Here is a 22,619-nt window from a genome sequence, read left to right as displayed (position 1 = left end):
TTCGATTTCGGTCCATATGCAGCCAACAACTAAACCGAGGAAATGAATCTACGCCGATATGGCCCAATGACAATGAAATGAGAAAGCCGTCCTTCTAGGCAACTCGTGCCCTATCGTCGGTATGGTATCGAACCGGTGGTGCGGTGGTGCAACTCAATAGAGATGTCCCTGTGAGATAATTATAATCATTGAGTCATCCCATTTGAACCAAGTCAAGAGCACGATTTACTACGCAGATCTGGTCATCAAATTGGCGTGGAACAAAAGCACATTCTAGCTAGATCTGGCAGAAGAGGGGAGCGCCAGCCACGCACACGGTAGAATAGGATAACATTTGCGCGATGTTTATTTAATTTAGTCTGAATTTATTAGCCATTCGTAGTAGAGTGGTATCACGGTCGCGTACACACCGCCGTGCCGTGAACCATGGTGCACTACAGTTGCCTTCACTCGGGAGGAACTGTCACATGCAACAGATGCATTAGGCTGTGAATTTGAATTTGATTACATTCAAGGATGGTGAAATTATCTCGATCTAGTGCGGAGGTTCGTAACGTTGGATTCAGGATTCAACAAAACCATTTAAAATTTCTCCAACTCTATCATTTTTTTTAAATTTCAGTATTTTTTTTTCTTCAGGATTTTCTGTTATTATTATTATTATTATTATTATTATTATTATTATTCTTTATTATCGAGATTTTCAGCCCTCGGCTGGTTCATCTCGGCGGATTTTCTTTGTTCTTTGTTCTTTTAATGCCTGAGTTTGCACTAATAAATCTTTTTTCAATGCCATAATCTGCTCTTTTTTAAGACGTTTTAATAGAAAATCGCTCAAGGAAATTTTTCCGAAATGTGTTAAGAACTTCTCTATGATTTCATTAACGCATTCTTCTCAAAAAGCGTTGCATTGCTCTTTTCTAGCAGCCACGAGTTTTATCCTAAATCAGATATACACAAACAAAGTTTCAAATAAAATTCTAAGTTTTTGGAAACCACTGATATCTACGGTTAGTGAAAATACGACACAAAAGCAGGAAACAGAACCGAACCTACCGCAACGTAAAACAATTCGAGCTTCTACCTCGCACCATCTAATCGTCATTCAGCTGTCCGTGACCTCGATTTAGCAGTCGCTGCCGTGCCGCCGCCGCCAGGGAAGTAAACAAAATTCCAATTTCTCCTCGCGATGACTGCGCGCTAAAAATGAGTTTGTGTAGACAAGCGTAAGAACAGAAAAAAAAATGCACTCACGTCAGCAGCGGCAGCGATACCAACCACTAAATCCAACAAATTTATTTACACCCACCTCTCTGTAGCCTCCGAGCCACACAGGGGTGTGTTGGTAGTGTCGAGTGTATGACTGTCGCCGTCTAACGTAAACCTATAAATCTTCGGACAAAATAATTCGTCATTCTCGTTACGCTGCTATCTCGGCGGACTGATACGCGAACTGGTCAAATTTTTCGCGAATGTCTAGCCCCGACAGTATACAGTACCGCTATATGCGATAACGATAGAGACGCCTATAGAGATGTTTATGAACCACGTGATTTTTTCAGTCAAAGTCTTCACGCTTCGCTACACTGGGATATGGAGAGAACAACCACCCACCAAGAATTATTGTCGAACTGGTAGGTATACGTGGTTCATGAATGACCCCTATGAAATCCCACTAATGCTGTTAACGAGAAATCCCAAAGCGAAAGTGCGAAAAAACAACGATTGTCTGATTTGCATGCAGAAGCAACGTCAGGTACCAAATGCAAAAACATAAACAAATTGTGTTAGGTCAGTTATTTTTGGTAGGGTGGGGCGGGGCAAGATGGGTCACCTAAGGACGGATCATCATAACTTTGTAAATACAAATCGTATTGGTTTGTATTCGTCCGCTACTCTTCAATACACTAGTTAGCAATGCTAAAAGTCGATAAAAAGTTCATTTAATACAAAATATGATGTTAAACAAGCAGTCTCAAAAAGTGACCGATTTTGCGATGTGAAAAAAGTGCGGGGCAAGATGGGTCACCTTTTAAATAATTTAAATGAAAAACGGCAATATATAAGATTTGTACCGTATTCATATATGCTTCATATCCGCTGAGTAAACAAGAGCTACTAGTAAACATTTTATAAATTTATTTAGAAAATGAAAAACTTAACGATTTGAGTGGTCCTAGGACGACTTGAAAATCGATGTTTTCACTAAAAAATTATCATAATTTTATGTTATAATTTTAGGCGTTCATTCCGCTTGATTGAAGTTAGTTATGAGACAGTCTTGTAATAAAAAATAAATAACTTTTAAATGATCCAATAATACGCTCAAAATTGAAGGTGACCCATCTTGCCCCGCGGTGGTTTATATGGAGCATATATGGAATGTACCGCCTAAGAAAAATGGCTATAAACCATTTTATTTTTTATTTCCAATGAGAGTGGATAATTTTTCAATCAATACCCTAAACTTTTGTATATTCATGCTGGTCACCTCCCAGTAAACCACAGTTCGTAATGGGAAGTGCATTCAAAATCGTATATCACTCTGTCAGTAATCAAAATCGTAAATACCGTTGAATATTGTGATTAATAATGTCAGGTCCAATTGTATATAAATCGCTGCTGCGATTTATTTTGGAGTAAGTTTGTTGTGTGTAAAGCGAATCATAAATCGCGCTAATTGAAGTCGTCACTGTTTGCATACGCTTACAAGTCATATATAATGTTAGTAAAGTTTGGTTGGGAATCGTAATGGCTTACTGATTTTCGGCACCGCGACGATGCAAAATGAAAAAAGCAACCCACTTGCCTTGTTCATCACCGCCTGACCGCTGATTATGTTTTGGGACTGGAAACATTCTGTTTGCCAAAAATGATATTCGGGCAAGCTTTGGGAGTGTTCATAGTTACCGAAGGAAGACATTTGTCTCAAAATTATTCCTAGATGAGCAGTAAACTTTTCCCGCGACGATGACGACGACGATGACGACGACAACGGCATCGACGACGACGTCATCGTCGAAACGTACACTCGATGCGGAACTGATGTTGTAAACAAAACATGTCGTAATAAGTGGAAATCCAACTCGCTACGAGCTGTATATAAATTGACAACTCATCATTAGGTATACTATATATCAGTACAGCATTGTAATAAATGAAATCGCAATGACTTAGAAACAATTGCAGCCCATTCTTCATATCTGCACTCATATAGGAAGGCAAAGGCAAGTTCCATGGGTGGTTTAGAAAGCTTTAGCTTATATTGGCCAAAATTTGTGGTCTTCTCAAGGCAGATCAGTTAGTACAATGGCATGGGCTTAGACTCACAATCTCGAGGTGCCGTGTTCTAGGCTAGGTGTCAACTTTTTTATTGCTAATTTCGGACATCGTAATACATATCACCCGAAGTCGTATTTTATTCTTTCGATCGATTATTCGGGACATCGTAATGATGATCATATGAAATCGCGAAATATCGTCAGAAGTGTGTATACGGCCTCCACTTTGGTACGTATATAGCAGTTTTGTGCAGTTTATACGATTGAATTGGTTCTTATATAGTAGTGTATAACACAAATTATACAGACCAAAATGTTTACTGGGCTAGCAAAATTATTAACATAATCAAAACATAAGTAAGGGGCTGTCCATAAACCACGTGGTCATGAGGGGGGGGGGGGGGGATGTTCGGCCAAATGACCATTTTGTATGGACAAATAAAAAAATTTGTATGGACAAATGACCACGCGGGGGGTTGAGAAGTCCCAAAAAAAATGACCACGTGGTTTATGGACAGCCCCTATTCCGCTCGAAAATGGCACTGACCCATCTTGCCCCGCCCCACCCTACCCATTTCTCTGGTAAATCGATGCGGAGCTATGAAAAGCGTTTCAGTCAGTCAGTTGGTTCACTTATTTTGAAAGAATTGAAACTGATTAATGCCTTGGATCTAGTTCTAGCTTTGCTCACAGTTTATTTTTTTAACTCAAAGGTCGTTTTTAATGCTTACCATCCACTTAGACTGATGCAAATTTATTTTTTTCTCTAAACACCCCCATCCCCTAAAATTTTGCATTTTCAGGAGACAAATGGAACATATTTATCAATATATCGGTGTTAAAAAACGGCTTCGCAGTACGGTTTTTCCCGCCACTCGACTGGAAAGAACGACTTTATTTAACATATGTACATCGATCCAACAAATTCAATAATTACTCACAAATTAGTTTCCTTAATATCCAAAAACTTCAATTACGGTTCCAGTGGCAGATTCTGAGGTTAGGTGAGCCAATACGCAAAACAAAATCTTAATTAAACTCAGATCCAACTAATTCAGTTGTCCGCACTTACTTATCAATATAAATCAGATCGGTATTAAGATTATACGATAACTTCGCACCAAATACTAACTATAGTTTTACTGTAATTTTAGGAATAAATGTAAGTTCATCATAAGGCATAGAATAGATAGATAGATTTAAGTTGCATGGATATTTCATAGATTAGATCAAATTATTCACACTATACCGACCTCAAACTATGAATAATTCACGTTATTTTACTGTAGTTAGTTAAATGAACTAATTCATAATAGAAATAATAGCAATAATCGAAATATTAATCTTGTACCGACTTTTCGAACCCTCTAAGCAGAATACCCTCTTCGAATGAGTGTAATCAGTTTCGTACCTTTTAATTCCGCCCTATGTTGCTTATCCTTTGACAGATACGCGTATTTCGACTACCACTTGTAATCTTCCTCAGAGTCAGTTATCCACTGGAGTGGATAACTGACACTGAGGAAGATTACAAGTGGTAGTCGAAATACGCGTATCTGTCAAAGGATAAGCAACATAGGGCGGAATTAAAAGGTACGAAACTGAATACACTCATTCGAAATATTAAGTTTTCCATCAACTTTCACGTTCACGTTCTTCTGGGTATGTTTTCATTTGCTTTTTGCTGTCGTGGTTGAAGAGCTGTCATCGATAAGTCACGGTTGACGTTCAACGCTACGTCACGCCGCCTCTATGGAGAGTAGATCCAAAGGGCCTATCGTTCGTATTCCGCAACAATCGGTGCCAACCGATAAGTTTTTAATATTTTCCAAACTAAATGCTTTTTGCCTTTCTCGTACACTAAGTGTACTGGAAAGGCTATAGCTATATGTTCACTCCAAAAATGACTTTTTGATAGAAGGCCCGGAGGGTCGAGTCACATATACCAATCGACTCAGCTCGACGAATTGAGGTGATGTCTGTGTGTGTGTATGTGTGTATGTGTGTGTGTATGTGTGTGTACAAATAAACTCACATCAGTTTTTGGTAGTAAACCTCAACCGATTTTAATGACCGACGGCTCACTCGACGTGGCATCTGGTTCCATTGTTTCCTTTTGAAAATGGTTCGGATCGGTCCAGCCGTTCCGGAGTTATGGCCTTTTAGGTGTTCCGGATCGGTACCCCTGGAAGGGGCCAGACATGAAAATGCACCAAACCCATGCATGCGTCCCATCAATCCACCGCATTTACGATTATCTGATGAACGGGAAGCAGAAAAATAGTCTCAGACCATATCTGATCCGGTAGTGTACCGGAACCGGTTCTGGGTGTTCCCCCGGAAGCGGCCAAATATCAAATTGAACATAACCCATGCATGCGACACATCAAACCACGGCTTTTCCAATAACCTGATGACCGGTTATTAAGGAAGCATGCTCAGATCACATACGGGACTGCCGGTTGTATTCCGGAACCAGTTCTGCTTGTCTCGCCGGAAATGGCCAAATTTAAAAGTGAACCAAGCCCATGCATACGATACATCAAATAGCGGCATTTTCGATAACCTGATGAACGGTTAGCAGGAAAACAGTATCAGACCATATCTGAACCGGTAGTTGTCCGGAACCGGTTCCGGGAGTCCCGACGGATGTGGCCAAATATAAAAGAGTACCCAACCCATGAATGCGATACAACAAATAACGGCTTTTCTGATAACCTGATGACTGGTTATCAAGGAAATAGGTTAGGACCACATTAGGGACAGCCGGTAGTGCTGTAACCAGTTCCGGGTGTCCCTCCGAAAGCAGCCAAATATAAAATTGAACTGAACCAATGTATGCGACACAGCAAAGTTCGGATTTTTCGATAGCCTTATGAACGTTAGCATGCAAACAGGTTCAGATTTTTGAAAAAAATGTTTTACGCATATGGTCAAATCTCAACAGTTACGTAGTAATTGAACTTTACAGTGGTTTTCGACTGGTTGATTCTGATACTCGGAGTTTTCGGCTATTGAGTCTTAAGATTTCAAACGGTAGTTTGTTAACTGCCCGACGTTTCGGCTGTTTTGGCAGCCTTCTTCTAGGGGAAATTAGCCAAAAACAGCCGAAACGTCGGGCAGTTAACAAACTACCGTTTGAAATCTTAAGACTGGATAACCGAAAACTCCGAGTAGTAGTTATTGAACTTTACATGTTTTTGATTTTGCTTGCCTCAAACTGGCTATAACTTGAAAATGTTCAAACTTATCGCATTTGAAAGATTAATAAATTTGCTACCAAAAAAGATCTTGGAATCTATTGGTTTGGTTAGATAACTAAAGCAAAAAAGCTCGAAAGTAGTGTTTGGCCTTTCTCGTACAAGAGACGAACCGGCCAAGGGCTGAAAGTCTCTTTCATAAAGACAAATCAATCAATCAATTCTCGTACACTTAGTGTACTAAAAAACTATATGTTCACTCAAAAAATGATTTTTCGAAACGAAGGCTGAAGGCGAAAAAACTGAACTAGCCCCATCATCAAACTGCGGCGATTTTTGTAACCTTTAGCATGGTTTACGAGTTTTGTGCGGGAATCAACACTGGAGACAAGAAGCTCCACGATGTCGGCCCAATATTCAATATGGCAGCCAAATGTTCTAGGTGGCGGCACAAAATTCAAGATGGCGGCTGTTTAATGGAGATTTAGGCTCTTAAAGCATGCTATATGGGAATATTTGGTATGGGGAAGATGTCCGGAGTCGAAAAATGGCGACCAGAATGTACAAGTTGGCGATATAAAATCCAAGATGGCTGCTTCAGTTTCTAGATGTCGGCTGTTTAATGAAGTTCTAGGCTCAAAAACCATGCAATTATGAGTATATTTGGAATGAGGAAGATGTCCGGAGTCCAAAAAGGGCGACCAGAATATCCAAGATGGCGATCAAAAATTTAAGATGGCGGCTGTAGTTTTAGAGCCTGAAACATGGCATTATTGGTATATTTGGTATGGGGATGATGTCTGGGTCCCAAAAATGGCGACTAGAATATCCAAAATGGTGGTCCAAAATCTAATGTGGCGGCTCCAGATTCAAGATGGCGGATGTTTAATGAAGTATATTTTTCGTAGGGAAGATGCCCGGACGGTGGCGTTGCAAGAACTTTGTTGGACTGAACAGAAAGTGTGGAAAAGCGGGCATCGAGCGTCTATATTCTACCAAAGCTGTGGCACCACCAATGAACTGGGAACAGGATTTAAGGTATTGGGCAAGATGCGGCAACGTGTGATCGGGTGGCAGCCGATCAACGCAAGGATGTGCATGTTGAGAGTCAAGGGCCGTTTCTTCAACTACAGCATCAACAACTTCCATTGCCCACACGAAGGGAGACCCGATGACGAGAAAGAAGCATTCTACGCGCAGTTAGAGCAAACATACGATGGTTGCTCGCCGAGTGAAAATCGTTGTCAGCGACATAAACGCACAGGTAGGAAGGGAGGAAATGTGCAGACCGGTAATCGGGGCGAAACAGCCGGCATGCCGTATCGAATGATAACGGCCAGCGATGCGAAAACTTTGCAGCCTCCCGTGGTATGGTAGTCCGAAGCACCTTCTTCCCCCGCAAAGATATCCACAAAGCCACCTGGAGATCACCCGACCAACAAACAGAAAACCAAATCGACCACGTTCTAATCGACGGTAAATTCTTCTCTGATATAACCAATGTCCGCACATGCAGTGCGAATATAGATTCGGATCACTACTTAGTCGCTGCATGCATGCGCTCAAAACTTTCAACAGTTATCACCACGCGTCGAAGTCGAACGCAGCGGCTCAACATCGAGCAGCTGCGTAACGTAGAAGTGGCTCAAGACTACGCGCAGCAGTTAGCAGTGGCCCTACCAACGGAAGAGCAGCTTGGCGCAGCTACACTTGAAGATGACTGGAGGGACATCCGATCCGCCATAGGTAGTACCTCGGCGACAGCACTTGGCTTCGTGACTTCGAATCACAGAAACGACTGGTACCACGGTGAATGTGAACAGTTGAAAAACGAGAAGAATGCAGCATGGGCGAGAGTGCTGCAACACCGTACGAGAGCGAATGAGACACGTTACAGACAGGCACGGAACAGGCAGAAATCAGTCTTCCGGATGAAGAAGCGCCAGCAGGAAGAACGAGATCGCGAAGCGATGGAAGAGCTGTACCGCGCTAAGGACACCCGAAAGTTCTACCCCGAGCAGAAGAAAATAACAGTCGCATAACAAAATGCGTTATTTTGGCAAAATAACTGAATAATGAAATCAGTTATTTTAATGTTATTAACATAACATATTCTGTTATAAACTTGCGTGTCATAAGCGGCAAAATAACAAATATCATAACAAAAAAATGTTCCTGGTAGACCAATTTAATAACATGTTTTGTTTGTATCAATAACAACTTAATAACAATGAATTTAGAAAATATTTCAATAACAAATTTTGATCTTCAGAAGTTATTGATAACAAACCAAAAGCATTTTTTTTGGATAGAGTTATCCTTATTGCGAATTATAACATATGAGTCTAATTACTTCCGAGGAACTACTAATCCACCAACATTCTGAGATTTTCTATGGCATGGATACGACTATATGTAACTGGATACAAAAAATAATAAAAAAACAGGACATAATTTTCGAAGTGTTCATAAAGTAATAAGCTGACAAGAATAATAATTAGAATTATTAGGTAATATGTCCGGAATGCTGTAAAGAACGCAAATCTTCAATGTTGTAGTTACAATTTAAAAACTTGTTATTGTTGTGATATTGTTTATCAATAAATGTGCATTCTCAATTTCACAATAATAACTTAGTTTGCTCCATAACAAAACATGTTATTTATATAATGTTTAATGGGTGCATATCAATAGCTGGATAATAACAAAATAAGATTGTCCAACAAAACATGTTATGGAAAAGAAATTCCTTGATAAGTTAATAATAACAAAACAAGATATAAAAACAGGTTATGTTATTTTGTAGTTATTATTTTGCTATTCTCTTCTGCTCGGGACGAGAAGCTGAACCGCTCGCACAGAGGCTTTGTGCCACAAGCCGACATGTGCCGAGATAATCAGGTGGCGGCAGCATTACGATGAACACCTCAATGGCGACGTTGCAAGTACTGAAGGTGGCGTGGTAACAGATCTTGGAGTATGTGCACAGGACGAAAGACTTCCGGCCCCTGACCTCCAAGAGATTGAGGAGATGGTTGGCCGGTTGAAAAACAAAAAAAAAAAAGCCGCTGGAGTAGATCAACTACCAAGCAAGCGGTGGAAAAGCACTGGTGAGAGCACTACACTGGGTCATTACCAAGATTTGGTAGGAGGAAGTATTACCGGAGGAATGGATGGAAGTTATCGTGTGTTCCATCTACAAAAAGGGCAACAAGTTGGATTGCGGGAACTACCGCACGATCACACTACTGAGCGCTGCCTACAAGATACTCTCTCAAATTTTATGCCGCCGTCTATCACTGATTGCAAGAGAAGCTGGATTCATGGGTAAACACGCTACAACGGACCAGATGTTCGCCATCCGCCAGTTGTTGCAGAAATGCCGCGAATACAACGTGCCCCCACATCACTTGTTCATCGATTTCAAATCGGCGTAAGATACAATCGATCGAGAACAGCTATGGCAGATTATACACGAATACGGATTCCCGGATAAACTGATACGATTGATCAAGGTGACGATGGATCGAGTGATGTGCGTAGTTCGAGTATCAGGGACACTCTAGAATCCCTTCGAATATCACAGAGGGTTACGGCTAGGTGGTGATGGTCTTTCGTGCTTGCCGTTCAACATTGCTTTAGAGGGTGTAATTAGGTGTGCGGGGATAAACACGAGTGGAACGATTTTCACGAAGTCCGTTCAGCTGCTTGGTTTCGCTGTTGATATTGATATTATTGCTCGTAAATCCAGGGAGGAATCACCGCGCCCGCCACCCGGAATTTATATCGACGGTGATGCAATCGAGGCGGTTGAAGATTTCGTGTACTTGGGCTCACTGGTGACCGCCGACAACGACACCAGCAGAGAAATTCAGAGGCGCAATGTGGCAGGAAATCGTACTTTGGACTCCGCAGAACTCAACGATCGAATAAAGTTCGCCGTAACACGAATCTACAAAAGGGGCTGTCCATAAACCACGTGGTCATGAGGGGGGGGGGGGTTGAGAAGTCCCAAAAAAATGACCACGTGGTTTATGGACAGCCCCAAACGCTGGTTAGACCGGTCGTCCTCTATGGGCACGAAACATGGACCCTACGTGCAGAGGACCAACGCGCCCTTGGTGTTTTTGAACGAAAGGTGTTGCGTACCATCTACGGCGGAGTGCAGATGGAAGACGGGACTTGGAGAAGGCGAATGAACCACGAGCTGCATCAGCTGCTGAGAGAACCAACCATCGTCCATACCGCGAAAATCGGGAGGCTACGGTGGGCGGGTCACGTCATCAGGATGTCGGATAGCAACCCGACTAAAATGGTTCTCGAGAGTCATCCGACCGGTACAAGAAGTCGTGATGCGCAGCGAGCTAGGTGGGTCGACCAAGTGGAGGACGATCTGCGGACCCTACGCAGAGTGCGGAACTGGAGACAAACAGCCATGGACCGAGTGGAATGGAGGCGGCTACTATGTACAGCAGAGGCCACCCCGGCCTTAGCCTGATCGGAGGAGGAGGACAAGTTCCATAAGTAATCACATGTTCCCATATTCATCCTATTCGATAGCAAGGGATAACTGTACCGATTGATTTCGTTCTTTTTGTTTTCATGCGTGCTTACTTCTAACAAAAAATACGAAAATATAAAACAAAACAAACACCGCTTAAATCCTTCGTTTTTCGTAGGATGAAAATGGGAGCCACATGTTTAAGAAGGTAATCAATAGCCTACATGCTGCCATATAATGTGATAAAAAGCATATAAATGTAAAAATCTGCCCTAATTGCTGTGGGTGTAGTTCAATTTTAGCCTACAGTATGTTCCTGGAAAATAATCCACGCCAAGCTTCAATTTGTGATTGCTTCGCTGACGGCTACCAACGCAAACATTAATTTAGCACATGTCTGGTGCCGGCGTCTGGAAACATATTTATAACGTCATCCCTTTCTCCGCAGACGTAAGGGCAGTACCTGACCGAGGAAACTTGAGACTAAACTAAATTGGAAGTAAATATTGTTCAAACTTTTACCCAGTCCTTCATGCACAATCGGTGTGTATACCGGACCGGTTTATACTGCCGCCGTCGCCGCCACCACATCGACCGGATATTGGTGTAGAGCAGTAACGAGACGCCCTTCGTCGTCCTTGCCATCATCGCGCAGGGCGTCATCATCATCGTCATCGACTCGGAAATAACCTTCCAGCTACGAAGCGAGGAGTAGATGCGAGACGTGCACGGGAGGATACTGCAGTTTCAGTGGTGTGGCGAGCCTGCAGGGGCGCGTAGGGCAGAGTGGGCAAAATATCGACTCAATGACAATAAATGTTATCCCAAGAATACAACTACATTCAAACATAAATAGTTTATGATACATACGTACCATATGAACTTCAGTCATCCAACCGACAAATTTGAAAACAAGCATTTCAGGATTTCCCAATTTGCTCTATGATATATGGGTGCACAGCACACATTCATTTCACAAAATTGTGGAATTGTCTCGACTTCGAAAACATCGCTGATGCTCGGTCCTCGCTGGTCTCGTACACGGTGTCGCTGTCTGCTGGACCAAGGATCGCGAGAGTGTAGGTGGCGGACGAAACAGTCAGTGTGTACCATTTCATTTAACACTGTTTCATTCTTTGCATACTTTTCTGCGCAGCAGAACCTGGACCAGACTCCACAGCTGCGGATAAACTTTTTAAACTAAAACTTTTTTCGTCTGAAATCATTGGGGTGGATCATTTTTAGAATATAAGTTATGATTTTTTCGTAATCACCCGTAAGAATGTTTTCCAAGTAGTGATTGATAAAGATTTCATAATTTCGCATCTTTCGTAACTTTTTCCCAACAAAACCACCCTAACTCTCCACAAGTAGTAAAAAACAAAAAAGTTACGATCCAGACGTCGCGCCACAACCTCACAGTATTCGATGTTGGAGTGGTCGTGGTCCGCCCATGGTTTCAATCTTCTTCATTTTTTCCACTTCTGGAGCGTCATATAATACAACCAACGAGCAGCTGATAGGGCATCTCTGTCCGTAGCGAAACGTAGAGCGCTAGAGCGCTAGGTAGGTACATGGGTTCCACCAATTCACATGGCGTTGCACATCCGCAGCAAATGGGTGAAATTGTCTGGATCACGCCCTGCCGCTGGCTGGCTTCTGAGGCAAAGCAGACACAATCGATTTTGTTGGGGAAGCTGGAGTTGAAATGAAGAGGAAGAATGGCGTCACCTAAAGACTATTCAAATGAATGGTTGCAGGCAGTTAGTTGCCGGACAGGAACGTCCTTGTCGACGGTAAATGGCCTTGTGCGCTGATGTGGTCTACAGTCGTTACACGGATAAGTATTTTCAAAATTTTAGTCGATACCTTACAACGCTGCTTGTTGTTGTTCATTGTTTGAGCATGAGCATTGTAGATCGTACACTTCGTAATTGCTACGTCGTGATTGACCAGCGCTATATGCATTACACAGAGAGTTAATAGATGGAGTTCGGGAGCACACCATTCGCAATGTATACGTTCCGAGAGTTCAAATTTTACTATGGATAACAACGCCGGCCACGTCCTTACGGTCAACGGAGGAAGGGAAGGAATATTAGTTTGACAACAGTTGCATTGTTACTAGAGGATGTACATAGAACTGGATCCTACACAGTTATCACGGCAAGAGGTTTTTTTTAGTAGAGGAACAGAGCCCAAATGTCAAGTTGGGGTAAAATGGCCCAACTCATGAAATCATTCCTGAATAGGACTTGACCATTGCTATAGATGAATGATGTCAAGATATGTTTGCATTAAACATTCTTCTAGAACCTAGGCCGCCAAACCCACGGAAAATCTTTTGATTTCCCAATGAAAACTTTCGGTTTTTTGTGCTTGAAATTAAGGTTTTCGAGTGATTTTATTACCAGCCAAGTTTAAGCACCTATGGAGACGCATGGTTGTTGATGTCACGCTATCCATGTTAGGGGTCATTCAAATATGATGACCATCGTTTAGCGGGGAAGGGGATGACACTCCATGTATTGAGTATACGAAAAAAACGTGACAGAGGGATGAAAGTGAGTCGAAAATGCCAGAAAACTGATGGACGTAATTTAAGAAAGTTTTCTTGAAGTGGTATCTTACCCCATGGCAGATGGCCTTTTTGAACCACTTCCGTTTTACGAACCAGTTTTTGAAATCGCTAAAAATCGATGAAAATGCAATAATTTAGTGAATATTTTTGCTGAAGCATAGAGCAATTATTGTCTAGTTTCTGTTACCACTTTGAATGCCTAACAAATGAGGCTATATATCATTGAAAACGATGAAAGTTTGAAAAATGGCATATTGCCCCACTTCCCCCTACAGATGGATTGATAGTTACAAAGATCAGAATGAACTACGACAAACAATGTATTTCATGCATCGATGAGCTTAAACAAAACTGATATACAGGTAATCTTCGATATAATGTACCCTCGGTATAGCGAATTCGATATAACGTTCTATATACATTCTACATAAACTACAAAATCACACAAATCAATGATTTGATGCAGCATTAGCCCTCCTACCCATAATTAGCACAAATTGGGGAAAAATGTAGTGTATATAATATCAAAGCAAAGTGCACTTTATATGGAAGCACAAAAAACGAAGGGACTTTTTCGTAAAAACTAGTGTTTTTCATTACTTGTTTTGTGAATTTCATATAAATTATTATTTGAGGCTATTTTCATGTCAAATTCATGAACACTAACATACTGAATAGGGGGCCTAAGTATTTTCTACAGTTTTTCTCTCTTCATCATGTTTTTTTTAAAACCTGATGAACTCAAAATTGGCGTCAAATCAACCAAGCTGAGATATATCACCAAGTTTAAGGCGATTTTGCCTTCAAGTGCTGATTGGTTTTGTTTATTTTCATTAGGGTTTTATTATAGTCATAATAAAAACTCACAGTTTTATGACTACTGTTATGAAAACCATGAATATAATGTTTTATAGTATACTTGAAGCACAGACAAACAGACGTAACACTCTGACATTTCCCATCGTACACCGAATTAACGGTCTATTTAAAGATTTAATAGTTGGGCAACTGCCCACCCGTGGCGCTCGCATCGTTTTTGTTCGAGTTTGACGTTTGTCCACTACCGCCACCTAGTTCAGGGTCGGCCAAACTCAGTCCTTTTAGTATTGGGCGAACAGGTTTTCGGGACTATGATTTGAATCGAAAAATGTTCGTAGTGTTACGTCTGTTTGTCTGTGCTTGAAGATATCCATAAAATCAGCTTTTAAGAGTAAACAAAACTCTGCAATATGTAATCCTTCTGGATTTCATTATAACAGCAGTTTTCTTGTAATTCGAGATAGTTTTACCAAATTGATTTATTTCATTACAAGATGATAATATTCACCATTTCCGAGGTGCATTAATTGAAATTTTCTACGATCCTAATATTTACGGTAAAATTGAATGAGCATAAGCCTATAATAAGCAATATAATAGCTATTAAAATATTTCTTTGAAATGATCGCTTTCTACTTACGACTAATACCTCCTCCTGAACTCTACGTGCCATTGAAGAATCTTTTCTGCATCTTAAGCTGTCATTGTTTTTGTTGAAAAAAAAATTCAACCACTTTTCGATTATGGAAAATTTTATAAAAAGTTTTATTGCAACTCTTAATACGGTTTGGAAAACCTCTCCAAGAGTGATCCAAAAAGTGATCAAGGGTCACTCGGTCAAGTTGGGCAAAAATAAGGCCAAGTACGATTTACACCTCCATAACTTTGTTCTTAACGAAGTTTTCAATGGAAGTTTGCACATTCCGTTGCCTAACGATAGTTGATGTTGCTAAAGGTTCGAATTTGAGATTTTCCAATAGGTTTCTTCTAAGTTCTTGAGATATTCAACATTTTTGAACCGTCCAAGTCTTCATTTGCGTTTGTTGTTTTCAAATGAAATTAAACACGAGATACTATTCCCTTATTGACCCCGTAGGTCATCAGAGACATCTTTAGAACATGTGTTGCCCTTGTAGTACTATTAATATTTCCTGAATATTTCGATGGATTTTCCGAATCCGTCCTTACAAAACATGAACACTCAAAATAATCACCAAGGATTATTTTCAATTATTTTTATCGCTTTTATTTGCACCAATCAATACTTGAACTATCTGTATAATGTTTGTTATATCAACGAACAGTACAAATTTTGGAGGATCTGATTGAAGTCATGCCTTGACTACAGAAAACCGTAGATGGACTACAATTAGATCTGTCTGCATGCGGAAAACAATTGTAGTCATTAGGCGGTCCACTACAGCAGCGGTCGCCGAATTTCCTCTATATAGCAGGATCGGAAGAGTTGTGACTAGAAGTGGAAAATGTACGAACTTAATAAGGACTTCTTTGTTAAGGCACTTTGCGCAGACATTTAAATGCTGAGGAGCTAATAGAAGCAGTAGTGAGAGTATGTGATGCAACCAAACCGAGAATGGTTGAGCCTATAGGAACTTCCGGCGTCCGGCATATTGATGGAATGATAACCTCAGCATCCTCCGTGCTGCATTTCTAAGAGCAAGACAACGTTTTCAAATAGCTTGATCAGAGTGAACTAGGAAAGAACGCCTTAAGGTGAAGATATGACGAAGCCACAGCCCGAATTTTCAAGAGCACAAATCTGAAGAACCACGTGTCGGTTTGCGCTAAAAAGTTGATCGATTGGTAACCTGCTGGTGGTGACTAATCGATCAACTTTTCAGAGCAAACCATCCAATGGTTCTTCAGATTTGTGCTTTTGAAAATTTTGGCTGTGGCTTCGTCATATATTCACCTTAAAGATTTTCCACGCGGCTAGGACCGCGCTTTCATCAATGTGATGGATGCAAACGCTGAAGAAAATCAAGTCTCTAATGATGAGCTCCTTATAGAGACAAAAGGACTAAAAATAAACAATGACCCGATTTGGATCGGGATGGTATTCCCAATGTGGTATAGATGGCTGCATTGCAGGTGTTTTCGAAAATGTTCAGGGCAGTGCTGCAGAAAAATCTGGACGATAGGTACTTTCCAGAAAAGGGAAGTCAACAGAAGATGTGATCCAGACGGCCAGTACGAATGCGGTGAAAGCGTGAAGAAGACATGAAACAAGCGTTTACCAGTGCCAGCTGGGAGGTAATCGCAACAGCACTGCACAATATCAGGGCTTCCGGCTATCTGGGCATGGTTTTAAAGAGCTACTATCAGAACCGAGTCCTGGTATACAGGACGAACCAGGGTCGGTTGGATTCACGGCGGGTATGTCACAGGACTCTATTCTTCTTTAAGATCGTCGATCCCGCGGATAATGCCATCCTTACGATAACCGGTGAGACCCTGGATGAAATGTTGACGATGATGGCAACGATCGGTGTTTTCGAGACATGGCACAATGGGCGGAAAAAGATAAAGTTCAGCCAAAACTCTTTTTATGTGTTTAATCGAAGTTGTATATAGTATTTTTAGTGTTTAAAAAGCACTCTTAGAAAAAATCATGTAAATTTAAGTTCTCTTGGATGCACATAAAAGGAGCGGCCCGTTTGACACAAATTTACAAATAAAGTCGAGCTAGCAATCGCTAAAACCGAATCGACAGATGAAACATATGAAAGTAAAATAATGAACTAGGTTCGAACTCTGGTCCGCTGATTGAGAGGCACGGACTATACCTCTCGGTCATATCACCGAGTTGTATGCCAAATTATAAATGTAAAACTGTTTCTACCTACCTGGTCAGATAGTTTTGTTGACATCTTGTGCAATCAACTCGAACTAACACGATGGATGTTGTAGCAGTCAGGAGTTTTGTAAATAAATTTTGTAAATATAGTGTGTTAATAATGGAATGGAAATAGATTGTAAGAATACGCACTCCCCATTAATGAATTTGAAATGTATTTAGTCCCTTAGAGTAGGCAAACGAGCACTTAATGAGGTGCAAACGCTTCCTTGGGTCGAGGCCATTTGTTTTCTTGATAAGGTGGGAGAGAGAAGGCAGCACGGCTATCGTTCAAGTTATCCAACGTAGCTGTGTAGTCACGAAACTACACGAAGGGTTTCGGGAAATGACGCACTTCCGGGTGCGTCCGAGATACACTTCCCCTTATCTGAGGCGTGAAAGACTCGATCATTTCGTCCGTGATCGTCTACTGACTTAGAAGTCCCCGCGTTTGTTAGCTAGTGTTTCGTGAGCCAATTGTAGGTGCCGTTTAGTGTGGTGTTAAATGTAGTTGAATAATTAAATTTGTTTCGTTCCAAAAAGTAGGCCAAAGTGTGCGTAGGGAATTGTGTGCGATTAGTAGAACCTTAAGAAGCTCTAAACGAAGGTGAGAATTGTGCTCTAATGTGCTCGTAGTGCAAGTGCTCATGTCCATGTTCTGCCAGGTTGGCTTTTGTTTCAATCCCACAGTTCCTCGCACCCAAGCGCGACGACTTCTGCTCCCCAACGGACGAAGAATTCCCGGCAATCGCCGAACCGCCGGAAGCGGACGGATCCGTCTCCATATCTGTCCGGGAGGCCCGGGGACCTTCGAGTGGAAGAATTCCACATGCTGGTTCGTCCATTGTCCAGCACAGCCGCATCAACCGCCAAAACCGCCATCGCATTGGTAGGAGCAACCGCCATTGCGTACCTCAGCTCTGTGATTGCCACCGATTGATCAGCCAAGCCAGTGGGATCATCGACCCTAGCAGCAGGTCATCGACTGCTGCTCAGTAAGCCAACGACATCTCGGTGAGTCAAACCTTTTCTTTTTTTGGACGGAGTGCGGCGTCCGTTGAGGGCGCCGCGGAGGATTTTTTTTGCCAGTCTTAGACTGAAGACCGAAAGGTAGCTGCAAAGCCAACAAAACCCCGCTTTTGAAGAACCGGAACCCGTTGAACGACTTCTGCGGATCAACGTCTTGGCTCCGTGAGAAATGCGTGCGTGAAACGCCATCGTTCACCACCGCCAATCAGTTTCGGGGAATAGGAGCGCAGCCCATTACACTGCTGTTCTGCCTAGGAAAATGACGTCATTAGAACATTGAGAGCACTGAGCACAGATAGTCAGATAGGGAGGAGTTAGAATTCGCACACACGCTAGGAAGTAGGAGAGAGGAACGAACACACACTATGATACCCTAAATTTGAATGTTGTACCCTACTGTTTCCAATAAATGTTAATTATATGTCGTTAGAATGATAAGCCAATAATAATCGTTTCGTTACAAATCAAAATAAATGTAGAGTACAGAGTTTCCTTCCTAGCCATTTGATCATTTAATTGCGTTTATCATCACATAGCATGTTAGTAGTTTCGTTGTCCCGTCCTCCACGTCAGTGAGTTTGATTGGGTTGTTGAGTGTCTTCCAGGTCAGTGAGCAATCTAGTGATGAACGGAGAGAGTCTGCCGATGATGAGAACTTCTCACTAGTGAGATCTTGAGGGTACGGGTGGTCTCTCACCGTTCTCTGAGTGTCGTCGTGACTGTGTAGTTATGTTGCGATAATAGGGTGTTCCCGTTTGGACGTTTTAGTGCGTAGCCAGCTGGATCGATCCGTAAATCCTTTCAGGAATTTTCAAATGGACTCGCCCTTAGGGGGTCTCATCCGGGCAATATAATATCGGGCGCGTGGTCTCCCTTGTGGAGTGGCGCTTAAGCCACGCGTTTCATGCTGGATCGCCCAGCAGCGGCTACAAATTGGCGCCCAACTAAAGGTCTTCGAGATATTTTGATGAATTTATGGAATGCTTGATGGAAAATATATAGTTGTGGAAATTTTGATGAAGTGTTTATGGATAATTTAAGGTTCACATGTTGATAGTTTTTTGGGATATTATGTAATTTGTCCCGTCATTGTGGTTTTGTGAAGAATCTTTGAGTGATATTGTGCATTTTGTAAATTAAGATATTTTTGGGAGATATTGAGCATCGAAAAATTGAATTTGCGCAGTGAATAACATATTGAATTTGAAGTTGTTTATTAGTTTATATAGGTTTATATTACTATCGTGCATCTTGGTATTATTTTCATATTTTTTCTGTTTGTTGTTTGTTGAATTTTGAATTACTTCCTAAAAATGGCTGTCAAACTTCCTCATGCGGACCACTTAATCAATGAAGAGGTCGATTATGAACTTAGCATACGTGGGAAATTTGAGGATATAAATAATGACGTTGAGGCAAAGTACCGGATGTTGAGGTATCTGTTTAAGGAGGACGAGAAGGAGAGAAGGGAGTATGAATCGCCGTACACTATCGACCAGGAGTTCGACATTATATGCTCCAGGGTCGATGAGTTAAGGAATAAGTTAGTTAACGGTTTGGACGATAGGTGTTTTTCCCGACTGAAACATTATTGGGGTAGAGTTTACAGAATCAGAACGAACGACGCTGAGTCTGAGCGGATGCGGAAGGAGCTGTTGATAGAAATCAGGGCGGAACTAAGCAAGTTTGAAGGCAGAAAAGAGCTAGAGGTGCGGCCCGATCCTTTCAATTTCGAGGGAGCTGGAAAGACGGTCAATAACGGTGCAAAACAGAAGGAGTTGGGTAAAACAGGTTCAAAGCAGGATACAGGAACGGAGACTTCACCAATAACGCCGGTAGGAACAAATGTGGAATATGCGAGCGAAAGGGAGAGAGCGTTAGAGGCACAAGTCAAAGAGCTGCATCAGAAGTTGGACTTGCTTTTACGCGGTTCTGAAGGAGCTAAAGGGGGGGACGAAGAAAGTGGAAAAGAGAGCGTAGTCGTGGTAAGTGCAGATAGAATTGGACGAAGAGATACAGGACCTGTAGGTACGTCAGAACTTCGGGATGAGAGACGGAACCGTCGCGAAAGGTGGGAGGAGAGTCCAAGGGGATCGGTGAACAACCAACGCGTAAAACAGGCCGTTGTTAACAGAAAGGTAGCAGAAGGAAGAGAGACGGGTAACGGAGATCGCCAAAGCGTTGAGCGAGGTGGTTACTACCGACAGGAAAGCAGGAATGGCAGAACGACGAATGATCATGATTCACGTAGGGGAACTGCTTTGGAACAAATTGAAGGGCATCACGGTTGGAACAGTCAGCGCAATCAACCAGGCGGTGATAGGAGTCAGGACGAGCGAATGGAGCGTCCAAATGATGGCTTTAGGCATCACGGAACGAGGCAGTCTTCGCAGAGAATGGACGCGGACTTCGATTATCGACCGGATCCGGAATACGAAATCAGGGATCAATGGAGAGAGCGCACAAGGAGATCAGACGGATACGACGGAAGAGGTAGATACCAAGATCAGCAGTTTAGGCCGTTGTTTCGCGACGAGCAATTCGGGCGTTCATACCAGGAATACCAGCCAGACGTGACGTGGAGACAGCAACAGCGCAGGCAGAGAGATACCGACCAGCGTCGATTCGACGAGAATGGAGATCAGCACCGTTATCAAGGTGAAAGGTTTAGACGCGTTGCGGGAAGCGTACCGAGGTTGCAACTAGACTACAGCTCGGACGAGTCTTCAGTGGATGAAGGCAGGTGGTCCAGAGACCAGGGTCGACCGAATCGTAGCTTCAGACGGGTTACCGAAGCTGAAATCCGCGACGCCGATCGTAGAATGGAGAAATGGCACTTAAGCTTCAGTGGAGACGCCCGGAGCAGGTCTTTGGAAGATTTTTTGTTGAAGGTACGTCGTCTTGCGAAGATGGACAGGATTGCTGACGATGTTCTGATGCAGAGAATCCACACGATTCTTCGGGGAGAAGCGTACGACTGGTACCTGTGCTATGCGGACGAGTTTCACGATTGGAAACACTTTGAAGAGAGGATAAGGTACATGTACGGCAATCCCAATAAGGATCAGGGGAATCGCCAGAAAATATACGAGCGAAAACAGAACCGGAATGAGACGTTTCTGAGCTTCAAAATGGAGATCGAGCGACTAAATAAGCTTTTGAGTACACCATTGGATCCGCAGCGCATTTTCGAGGTAATTTGGGACAATATGCGCCCGCATTACCGGTCGAAGCTAGCGTGTAAAACGGTGGAAAGTTTGCGGAAACTGGAGCACTATGCGTATCGGATTGATGCCAACGATCCGGTTTTCAGGAATGTGCGGGAAACTCCAAGTAAGCCGATTCACAACATAGAAGTGGAGCAAAAGGAGGACGAGTCGTACAGTTCAGCATCCGAATCGGAACATGTGAATGCCATCGGTAGCAGATTCGACAAAGACCGAAGATATAGAGATCAGAGATCAGCGGGTACGAATGGAAGAAACCAAGAGAGTCCTCGAGAAACTCCGAGTTCCACACAGATACCCATGTGTTGGAACTGCAGGAAAAGTGGCCATCTTTGGAGGAATTGTCCAGAAGAAAAGAGGCTGTTCTGTTACCTGTGTGGTACACAGGGCAAGACGGTGACGACGTGTGACAAACATTCGGGTGAAGCTCGAGCACAACAAATAGAGAACTCGGGAAACTAGTGCTGGAATGCCAGGTAGGGGAAGAAAGCATTCCGATTTCGAGAGTTCCCCAAAATGCAGATGAGGTGCCATTCACGGACCCGTATCAGGAAGTTTGCGAAGTCAAAGTCCATACGGACTTGTGTCCACATATCGCCGTGAAAATTTTCAGCAGGGAATACGACGCGCTTTTGGATTCGGGGGCAAGCGTGAGTGTAACAAGCCTAACACACCTAGCAGAGGAAAACGGTCTACAAGTTCATCAGAGTCCTGTCAAAATTGTGACAGCGGACAAAACGGTCCACGGCAGCCTAGGTTACGTCAACTTGCCAATGGAATTTCGAGGAATAACGAAGGTTATTCCAACCTTGATTGTGCCACAGGTTGCAAGAAGTCTGATTCTTGGGTATAATTTTTGGAAAACCTTCGGTATTCAACCGATGATTCAGGGTACAGAAGGTTATGAGCAGGTTGCAACGGTTGACGCCGTGCAGGGGGACGGTTTGAACCATAATCGTTCGGTTGAGTTGCCTGTGCTACCAATCGAGACTTTACCGGCACTAAAGGGATCGGAGCCAGACGAGACCTTGGATATCCCAGCGCTGGAACTACCAGAACCGTCAAAAACAACACCGGAAACGGTTGAAACAGAACACGTGCTAACTCATGAACAAAGAAGAGAG

At 42.5% G+C, this 22,619-nt stretch overlaps 1 protein-coding gene across 3 annotated transcripts; it reads left to right on the top strand.

Annotated features, from left to right (window-relative positions):
• The first annotated feature begins 17,303 nt into the window (after positions 1-17,303).
• On the top strand, positions 17,304-21,969 carry LOC134288345 (trichohyalin-like). Of its 3 annotated transcripts, XM_062852931.1 has the most exons (3): positions 17,304-17,718; positions 17,783-17,846; positions 17,905-21,969. In XM_062852931.1, the coding sequence occupies exon 3, from the start codon at positions 19,582-19,584 to the stop codon at positions 21,955-21,957; it is 2,376 nt and encodes a 791-aa protein (XP_062708915.1). In that variant the 5' UTR covers positions 17,304-17,718; positions 17,783-17,846; positions 17,905-19,581; the 3' UTR covers positions 21,958-21,969. The 3 variants fall into 3 exon arrangements, with proteins under 3 accessions (XP_062708915.1, XP_062708914.1, XP_062708913.1); XM_062852930.1 differs by having other exon boundaries at positions 17,783-21,969; XM_062852929.1 differs by having other exon boundaries at positions 17,304-17,846.
• Positions 21,970-22,619: the final 650 nt, after the last annotated feature.

This window comes from Aedes albopictus, chromosome 2 (assembly GCF_035046485.1).
Source record: "Aedes albopictus strain Foshan chromosome 2, AalbF5, whole genome shotgun sequence".
Classification (NCBI taxonomy): domain Eukaryota; kingdom Metazoa; phylum Arthropoda; class Insecta; order Diptera; family Culicidae; genus Aedes; species Aedes albopictus.
Note: the sequence above shows the minus strand (reverse complement) of the source record. Positions and strands in the feature narration are given on the sequence as shown.